This window comes from Leptinotarsa decemlineata, unplaced genomic scaffold (assembly GCF_025532065.1).
Source record: "Leptinotarsa decemlineata unplaced genomic scaffold, Ldec_3_MD MMD2_tig00000010_RagTag_RagTag, whole genome shotgun sequence".
In the NCBI taxonomy this organism is placed as follows: domain Eukaryota; kingdom Metazoa; phylum Arthropoda; class Insecta; order Coleoptera; family Chrysomelidae; genus Leptinotarsa; species Leptinotarsa decemlineata.
Window position 1 is genome coordinate 9,364,764 of NW_027412538.1, and position 11,068 is coordinate 9,375,831.

The 11,068-nt window shown below is 31.8% G+C and overlaps 1 protein-coding gene across 1 annotated transcript; it reads right to left on the reverse strand.

Moving 5' to 3' along the window:
• Positions 1 to 666: 666 nt before the first annotated feature.
• On the reverse strand, positions 667 to 10,696 carry mts (protein phosphatase 2 catalytic subunit mts). Its single transcript, XM_023167626.2, has 5 exons — positions 10,550 to 10,696; positions 10,202 to 10,318; positions 9,597 to 10,058; positions 7,929 to 8,221; positions 667 to 2,157 (listed from the first exon to the last, which is right to left on the reverse strand). Exons 1-5 carry the CDS (start codon positions 10,640 to 10,642, stop codon positions 2,085 to 2,087), a joined length of 1,038 nt encoding a protein of 345 aa, XP_023023394.1. The 5' UTR covers positions 10,643 to 10,696; the 3' UTR covers positions 667 to 2,084.
• Between the last annotated feature and the right edge of the window lie 372 nt (positions 10,697 to 11,068).

Sequence of the window (11,068 nt, forward strand, 5' to 3'; positions counted from 1 at the left end):
AAAGCAATTCGGAGCATGGCCAATGTTTCTTACACTGTCGTCAAGAACTTAAAATTCTACCCTTGCCATGTATTATCATACTCTACAATGTTTTAGAAATACACAAAAACATGTTTTAGAAATACTCAAAAATAAATTAAGTACCTCACAAATGAGGACTTTCATAACTAACCGACTCGAAGAGGTGCACAACTGAAACCGCAACTTTATGGATTGGATGTATCAGCTTGAAATTCACTACATTTTATATTTATACAATAAAATACCAACAGACATCACTGGTTTGAGTTATAACCGTTTCAAGGATAGAGCAAAGCAGTCACTTTTTAGACAACCTAATAGAATAAAACTTCATCAGTTACTAGCTATCGTGTAGCGTGAGATATCTCATTACCAAAACCAGTTTCAGTAAAAAATCCATTTCCCAAAACGGCTAACATCCATTCATTTCTACAAAATTTCAAAAATTACTCTTAATAAAAAAAATAGGATTTTCGTCATACCCAAGATTGGTGAATAAGCCATTTTCAATCAAAGTTTGAAATAGTTGACATTTAACGTTCAGTGATAAACAAAATGAAATAATTTTGAAAGAGAATTCCAATTCTTCAAAAAAATTTCATTTGTACCATCATCAGGGCTCAATGAACAAAACAACCACCAAAGTATTAGAAATAATTTTATTTACTGAAGGACCAAATGAACAGTCTTTAAAAAAATTCAGAAGTAAATAAACAAGATTGCATGTCAAAGACGTGGCTTCAAGTGTTGAGGTATCTTCATTCTATGTAATTATTAATAATATTTCAAACATCAGAAAAACCAGTTTTGATATTTCGAACATCAAAAAAAAACTGGTTTGGTTTCCAACTATTATAAAAAAATGTGTAGATAATTCAACACTCGAATATAAACATCCCAGACAGCAGCGGATTTCTATGGAAAAAAAACAATATAAAAACATATAGAACATACACAATTTTTCTTGCATGTTAAGGTATCTTACTAATTGTACAAGAACCACAAAATGTTAAGGACACGGAGTCATAAATAATGGCAACACGAAACTTTTCGAAAATTACGACTTTGATTTCATCAAGATTCTCTGGAAAAAATACATATTTACACAGCAAACTTCAGACAATTTCAAAGTAAGCTTCTTGATGACGATAACTGCTCAATTTTTTCCAAAGATCTGCGATTTTTATGTCTCCCATATTTTTTACAAAAAAAATTAGGTATTTTCAAAAGTGAAAAACGTTTTTAAATATGTATGATTCCACTTCATTTCCACGGGACTCATTCCGATATTTACATAGAGAATAATTTATTCTCGAAAGTACGGATGACTTAATATCAACTTTGAGTTTATCACAATTTCCAAATAATTTCATATATGATGTGAATGAAAGTGACATTAAATTGCTGCTGACAATATTGAGAGACGCAGCACAAACTAACGCAGAAATGCATGAAAGGTTGTTTGGAACATTTGAAATCAAAATTGATATCTTCATATGTTTGCCAAAGGCTGCGTGATTATAAAACGAATATTAAGATTACCTACAGCCCATAGCTATTTTTTTTCACTATTGAAAATACCTTTCAAATATGTGCTACACATAAATTTTCCAAAGACACAAAATTTATTAAAAAATGCCTTTCCACATCATTATTTAAGCATCAATTGAGTATATACTAGGTTCATGCACGAAATACCTACAGTAAAATGTAACACGGATCCTTTGGTCGCATCTCGCAAACCCTTTAATCTGTACCGATCTCAAAGATATCCAACAGAAAATTAAGGGATAGAAAAAAAAAGTGTGTTCATCTTGAAATTCACCAAAACTTCAATAAGGTACATTTCTATATATATATTAGTCTACAACATTTAACCTAATAAACAATAATTTCAATCTTGCCACGTCATAATTTTCAAAACGAAGATAAAAAAAATTTTTGAGGGCAGACTGAGCCTTTTACTTGTAGACTATAGTTGTTAACAAATACAATATTCATTTTATATCTAAGCATGTTTTTTGTATGATATTGCAGTTGACAAAAAGTTTTATGAAGAATGTTTATAGGAAATAATCTGGTGTTCGGCGAGTTACATGAGGTTCGCCACGTCGTGGTGCTGGATCAAACTGCAAGCTAAATAAAAAAAAAAAATCAAGTAAACAAATGCTACTGGAATATCAGAACAAATCAATAGAAATTCAAGAATCAACCGCGAATATTGATAATAATAATAATATTTATTTACCATTCAATTTGAAATACACAATAATCTTAGTTAAAGACAAATAAATATAGTTCCCACAGAAGGATAAACCTGTGTGTGGGGTATATCACTTTAATATACAATAGATTATAATGAATGAAATATAAAAATAAAGTTTTTTCAGTACGAACAAATAAGCACTAGAAAAATGTATACAGATATTACATTAAAATTACATATAGTTAATATAAATGAAAACATTTAGGTTATTTATTTATTTATTTGATTTTAGCCAAACAGGTCAAGACGGCCTTATTACATGGATAACAGCTTTACAAAAAATACTTGAGGTGTAGTAATTAAGCAATGAACCTGAATCATAAACACAATGTATCATGAATTGCAGGGGCTTTTAATCAATCCACAATAAAAATATTGAGAATATCGAAATATCCTTTGAGATCTGTAACATTTCATAAGGAGATGTTCAGAATATGATTAATAATTACTGTATAAAAAACTTTAGGAGGTAGAGAAAAATCTTCATTTACAAATACATTGTAACTGTTGATTAATTTCATAATACTTACGAAAGGAGCTCTTAAAGTTAAGAGAGAATTCGGTATATTGAACATAAGTATTGGACGAATACGCCGCCCAGGTACATTAAAAGGGATAAGTGCAAGAATTTCGGGACTGTTTAATTTACTATTGATCACCTTGTACAGGCGATAGATTTCTTCTTTGGTTCAAGGACATTATTTTAAATTAATTTCTTAAATGAGTTGATCTAACTGTTTTATAGTTAGGCCACAAACGGTATTTTCTATAATACAATATTCTTAAAAATTTATTCTGTACTCTCTCAATTTTATGTAATGAGGATGCATACTTCGAGAACCACAGTAATGATGCAAACTCCAACTTAGACCTCATTAGCGCAAAATAGAGTAATTTTATTGTGGTAGTATTTGTGAAAGTTGCAGTTTACCTCATCATCGGTTGGCGTTGGATACTATATTTCCTATATGCCCCGCAAATGAAAAAACTATATTGTAGGTAACACCAAGATCCTTAATTTCTGTACATCTGATTAGTTTCTCTATCCCCATCTCATAATTAAAGATAACTGGTTCTTTAGTGCGAGTTATACTCATCACTTTATACTTAGTGAGATTGAAATAAAGTGTATTAATCAAACTCCATTCATAAACACTATTCATGTCCTTCTGCAGCATAACACAATCCCATACTGACTGTATTTTTTTATATACTTTGAGGTCATCTGCAAACAGGAGGCATTCCAAGTATTTAATAACTTAAGATAAATCATTTATGAATATAATGAAGAGAAGAGGCCCCAAATTGGAACCCTGTGGCACCCCAGAGTTTGCATGATATTTTCCTGATACATTTCCTTTGTGTCTGACAATATATTTCCTATTTTCCAAGTAACTCTTTATTAATTCAACCAAATTCTTCGTTAATCCGAACCATGTCAACTTTTTCAGAAGTACGTCATGATTTACACGGTCAAATGCTATGCGGAAATCGGTAAATACCGTATCCATTTGGGATTTACATCCAAATGTTTCAAATACCATGCTGCTCAGATATTGAATATTTTTCAGTACATTAATATAATTTACTGTATATGATCTGTTCCAACAGTTTGGATGGAGCACACATAATTGAAATTGGTCGGTAATTTTCAATGTTCGTCTTATCACCAGATTTATAGATTGGTGTAGTGATGGCTGCTTTCCATTGCTCTGGAAAGACTCTCGACTCAAGAATTCTATCGAAAATATGAACAAGTGGTTTCTTTAACCATTCACTACAACCTTTAAGGAAGGGAGGGATACCATCAGTGCCTGCAGTTTTTTTTGGTTTTAATTGAAAATATATCGTTAACGTCCCCTAGAATATCTGTATTTAGGCTATAGGAGGCTTTATTCAGATCATATATGGAAGAAAATAATTCTGCAAAGACTTCAGCAGTGTCCTCTTCATTTACTACTTTACTTTTATATAGAAAATTTCCGGCATCAGTACAGTTTGCCCTTTTACTTCTAACGTTCCAAAAATGGCTCACATTATCTGACATATTATCCTGCAGCTCTTTAAGATACCTACTTTCTTCCTTTTTTATAATTGATTTCAATTTCCTTCTCATTACAATATATTTTTCTTTGTAATAATTCGTAATTTGTAATTATATAATGAAACAAGCGCAATAGGTACATTACATCGAACATCACACACATCAATCAAACAAATACCCTATTTTTTTTAAAATGAAACAAATAAACCATGGAGAATTTGACCTACAGATTACACAACTCTAATCACATACATCTTCTACAGACATTTATACATTGTAGTAATATGTATTTTTCACATCAACATATTGGTGTATCTATGCTCTAGGCAAACCTGAGATCCAAGCTTTTAGCTTATTTTTGAACATAATAATGCCAACGATAGTTTTGATATGTGTTGGAATAAGATTATACAGCCGAGGAGCTAAGTAAGTATAACACTTTTGTAAAGTATTTTTCTGTGATTTTGGTACATAGGATGAATTCATTTTGTTGTGAGTTGCATAATGATGTTCTATTTTTGTGTTGCCTTATAACAGTTTTGAAGAAGTAAAGTTGCCTTAAATCTAAAGTCAATGTTTCCTTAAATAGCGCTTCTGTGGGGTTAGTTCTTTTTTTATTTGTGATTATTTTCAGACTTAATTTTTGAATTTGTTCCAAGATTTTTATATGAGAATTACTTGCTGTTTCCCAGGCAACTATCCCATAAGAGAGGCGAGTTTCAAACATGAGCTATATCTAGGTAGGGTGTCATGTATTTCAATCTATATGTAAACACTACGTAATTTATGTGATAGAATCGGCTGATACTTGATGAAAATCCATAACTAACGTATTCTAAAAACACTTTATTGTGTGATTTTCACTAGACAGTTTTACAAAAACGGGTCTTAATGATTAAGACACGTCCGAGGAAGCCATTGTTTGGCGAAACACGTGTTGCGTTTTTGTAAAACTGTTAATATGTGCATCCCATTTCAAATGGGCATCTATATATATATATATATACCAAGATACTTTATTTTATTTACTGAAGAGATAGTGAGATTCACATTATCATATTTTATAAGTAGTGAATTGAAACTTGGTAAATGGCTAGCATGTAAAGGTAATGTAAAATGTTTTGGCCATATTAATACTCAATAGTTTACTTTCAAACCATTGAATTATAGCTTTTGAAATTTTCTTCAACTTTTTCTTTCAGACAGCTCCACGTTTCCGATTTGTAAATGACTACTGCGTCATCTGCGAAACTTATTATGTCCCCTTCCACATCTAGCATAAAAAAATAGTTTAGGCAGATATTGAAGAGAATTGGACCCAGAACTGTCCCTTGGGGTACACCATATTGTATGAATTGAAGGGGTTATATTTTTAGGAGTGATTAAGCTTTGGGAAAGAAATTTTTTGGGTTTCTAATAGAAGTAGATTTATTTTTTTTAAATTTGGTCTTTTTCGTATTTCACCCGTCAAGATTTTACCAATTTCGCTATAGTGTTGAACAAATTTGTTAGCAATTTTTTTCTGGTCAGTTCATAGAACCATCATTAGATTGAATTTCTTTGATTGTTTTCTCGTTACTCCCTTTATTTGTCATTTCATTAATAGTGGTATTGAATACAAAAATTAAAAAATAAGTTTCCAGATGAAATAAAAATTTTCAGAAGCTCTAGGTAGGTCCAAAGATTGAATCATTACCAGATTGAGAAGGCCTATTAAGCATTTGCTTACAGTCATGGGGGTTAGCAACAGAATGTTCACCTCTCAACAACGAGTCATAAAATTGATTATGGAAGGTTATAAACTAAAACAGATACAAGATCCTCAAAGCAGTGCTGATATGCACTTTTTGGTATGTTTTTGAGCTCCCACAGCCATTTGGTTTTTATTTCTCAATCGTCGTAAAACACAGTTCTTTCATGGATCCCTTCAATCTAGGGAACAGGAAAAAGTCGCATAGGGCCAAATCTGGTGAATACGGTGGCTGAGACATGATTACGGTGTTGTTTTTGGCCAAAAAATTACAACAAGCAATGCTCGTGCAACATTCTTTTTGATCAAAACTCAGCAATTTATTGATTTCTTTAGGACAATCCTGATATACACAAATTATTATAAAATATTCATTTCACATAATCATTAGTGTGTATAAGTAATTAATAACAAAAATAGTGAAATAATACTAGAAGCAAAAAAAAAATCAATGATTTCAGAGTGGTTTAGGCAATCAATCAATCAAACATTTATTGAATCAGTTTTCCTTGACAATCACATTAGACAAAAAAAATAACATCATCATAATTCAACAGGTAAAACAAACATACCATACATTCACTTGAAGATGCACCAGCCAGAATTCTGATTACCTTTTTCTGAATAACAAAAACTTTATCAGCTTTAGCTGATAATAACCACTGTTCAAGACCATAGAAAATTACTGACTGAATTGAACTGTGGTATAAAAGCTTGAGAACATCAAGAGAGACTGTTTGTTTTAACCGACAAAGTAAATATATATGTTTACTGGTTAGTATTTGTTATAGTTATTTGTTGTATTTTTAGTAACAAAGTTGAGCATTTGAGATTCAGCAGAATTTAACAGCAAGCCATTTATAGAACACTACTCAGAAATTTGATCAGTTACTTCATTAGCTTTGACAATTACTTCGGACATAGTTTCTGCAAATACCAAGATGTTAGTATCGTCTGTAAAAATAACAGTATTGGAAGCTTTTGAACAAAATTTTGGAAGATCATTTATAAAAATCAAAAATACAGGGGGTCCCAAAACGGAGCCTTGAGGTATCCCTCTTGATATCAATTTTCTTTCAGAATTCATTCCATTCACACAGACCAGCTGACTATGATCACTCAGGTAAGATCCAATCCAATTCAATGCAGAGTCATGTATACCATGAAACTGCAATTTGTGTAACGGTATGTTTGCCAAATAAAAAAATAATCCTAAAGTCTACTGAGTGTTTTCCAAGATTTTCAATGCATGTTTAATGAGTTGATCAATTGCACCAACTGTAGATTTATTTCTTCTATAAGCATTCTGACTAGAAGAAAATAATGTGAATGATTCAAAGTAATCATATAATCTTTGATAGAAACAGTATTAAATAAACTTAGAAAACTGACTAAGTAGCGATATAGGCCTGTAAGATGCACAGTCAGATCGAGAGCCCTTATTTTTGTGTATTGGCAAAACCTTCGACATTTTCAGTATATCAGGCAACCTCCCCTCAATGAAAGTGGAGTGAAAGGCTCAGAAATCACATTGACAACCTTTTTAATAAGATGTCGAGACCAAGTGTGTAGATATACATCACAAATATATTACAAAGCAGAGGTGAGATTTTATATAGTTGATGAGTTGATTTTTTAATTGGAAAACATTTATTGAATCTTTCAACAAAGGTGGGAGTTCATTGTACTCATTCAAACCTTTATAAAATAAAGATTTCGTTGAAAAATTGTACAAGTCAAATTAATTCGAGGAAGGTGAGGAACATAAGGTAACAACCGGAGAAATTGAAAAGTATCGCCAGTCTCATGCTCAAAAAAAGCAAATTTCAAAACAAAAATATACTTACAAAGAATACTTGAGGGCATCATCTAACTCCATAATAGCGGCCTGGTTGCCGCATCTGTAACAATAGTTCGGGGCACTGAATATAGTTACGACGTTCCTATCGTGACACCAATTGTAACCCTCCATGACCAACTGATGTGCTCGAGAAACAAGGGTGAGACCATTGCTATGATTGAAGGTTTCAGAAATGTCCTGTCCAAAAGTGTAACCAGCGCCTCTTGGGGAAATGCCCCAACCTCCACGATCATCAGGATCAGACCATAGTAGATCACACATAGGGCCTTCATGGGGAACCTTCAATGAAAAAAATTTATAGAATTCTTTCGTTTTGATTTTTATTAATATATTTGAACTTGCATCTCCAGTAATTTTAATATTGAAAATGTCATACTTCAGCATAAAGTGGCAAAAAGTGCTTTAAATATAGTTGACTTCCTACAATAACACAAAAATAGGTTTTATTTCAAATAGGTTTTATTTAAAATGGTATATACTTGACTACAAAAATATTTGAATAGAATAAACTGGACATTCAATTCCTGAAAAAAGTTCTTCATTTATTTATTTACATTTTCTTTAAACTGAGCAGAACTCATTTTGGTCATTTTAGATTAAAATTACATCATTTTGTTTATCTCACTTCACCCATGAAAGATTTTCATTAGGGTTACTTTGGAAATGATAAATCTCTCAACTGATCTTTTTGAAAATTATAGAACTTTTTTTGACATAATGAAACAGTATATGGCTTGATTGAAAAAATATATAGCTTTCTTATTCATCAACATGTAAATAAATGATACTTTCTTGTGGTTCAGAATGCCGAAAAATTACACACAACTATATAAAGCTATCAACATCACATTTTTTTTTATTTCAATTTTACAACACTGCCGAAACCCGTAAAAAATCCCTTGTAGAAGTATTATTTAGTTTCATAAAAAATCGTGATGTTTACTGAAATAAATTCAACTTTGAGATAATTAAGTATGAAAGTATAATAAAAGGAAGTGGAACTGAAGGTTCTCAATAGGTGTGGAAATGAACACTTCTAGGCTATTGGTAAAATGTGTTATATTGTAGTGGATAGATTAAGAAGAAGAGACAGTTAAGTTTTTATTTAAAAAAAACCAGCAGTATTTTTGTGTGTTTGTTATGAAAACTGATGTTTGTGTTATCTTGGTTTTATTCAACACCAATAAAACGTTCAACAAAAACCCAAACTCATTTTAATCCACGGAAGCCATCCCATAATAGGGACCATGGAAAGGTGTAATTGTTGGAGTTTTCAGTACCGGAAGTGAGTACCTGAGAAAGTTGATTTTTTTATTTTTGAGTGGCTGTATTTCTGAAAGTGGACAACCAGCAAAATGTTTGACTTCAGATTTGTGATTAGCTGACAAAAATACACATAGATGTTTCAAATATTGGACTGGCCTTCAGAAAAAAAGATTGAGGACAGCATTACGAGAAAAAATTGAATACTAAAGAAAAAGATTGAATAATTCAAACCCTACATTGTCTCATCTATCACAGTCCCTATTTCATTAATGCAATCTGCAAAGCAGGGACAGCTGGCCCAATAGTTATGTCTATGAAATACCTATATTAGTCTAATAAAAAATAGGGAGTCATTTGAAACAAAAATTGAGATAGAAAGTGAACATACCTCTTGTAAACGGTCTAGGGCTCTAATGTGATCCAAAGTATCGATGCTAGGACTCAAACCACCATGTAGACAGAAAATCTGGCTGTCAACAAGTGCAGTCAGGGGTAAATAATCAAACAAATCAGTGAAGAACTTCCAAACATTAGCATTTCCATATTTTCTTAAGCATTCATCATAAAAGCCATACACTTGAGTAATTTGTCGAGATTCGTGGTTGCCTCTCAAAATTGTGATTCTCTCTTTATATCTCACTTTGAGGGCTACTAACAAAGTCACTGTTTCGACAGAGTAATATCCACGATCAACATAATCCCCCATAAACAAGTAGTTGGTATCCGGACTTCGCCCACCTATCCTAAATAGTTCCATTAAATCATGGAACTGCCCATGGACGTCTCCACACACCGTCACCGGGCATTTTACTTCTTGTACATTAGACTCCTTTGATAATATTTCTTTTGCCTGAAATACAGAACAATTATCAAGAAATCACAAACTTCCTGGAAGCACAATAAAAAAAATTTAATGAGGCACCTGATGAGTAATCACAGTAAATACCTGATTATTCACAATAATGTCGAACGTTGATATAATGGAATACCTACCTTATCACATAGTGTTTTGACTTGATTTTCTGTTAGCTGCTTGCAGTCATTTAACTGTTCTATCCACTGATCCAGTTCTTTACAGGACGCCTTATCATCCATAACTGATGGTTTCAGCTTCGAAATAAAGCAAATGAGTCAGTTATGATTAAATGCACTTAATGAAAGCAAACTTCAATTTATATTCCCCCTCGGATTTTTCATTTAATATTAATCTTTTCTTATCACAAATACAACAGACCAAAATGGCGATATGACGAACATAGAAGAGGGATCATAGAACATTAGTACTTCTACGCTTGCGCAGGGCGCGAAACTAATTTATAAAAAGTCCACTATCGTACGTACCTTAATTTTCTCTGTTTTGTCCAAGGATTCATTGGAATTTATAATTTTTTGTGTAAGCATTTTTGAGGGTTTTGCTATATTAGTAGCCTTCATGTTTCTTAGATCAGTTTTCCAAATCTGATTTATATAAATTTTGACAAATGAAAATGTTTTTTCAACTTAATGTAGGCAGTTTTTAGTGTTCAATTTTCTGATAATTCGGTGTATGTTTCAATGGTTACCATTTCCTAACCAACTATATGATATAATCAAAAAACTTTGTTTTAGAAGTTCATTAGGAATCGATATAATATTCATAATAGCGGTGATTCAAACAGTAGAATTAACTATTCTAGCTAACCGAATTCATTAGATTGTTATCTCTCAGTTACATCACAAGCAATTTCGAAATTTCGTGTTAGTGGTATAAGCCAATGTCACATATGTTGCATTTATATGAAAACTGTTGATGAGCCAAGAGCCAAATTTTTGAGTCATGAGAATCATTTTCAATCGTGGATTGACGTCACAAAAACGTAA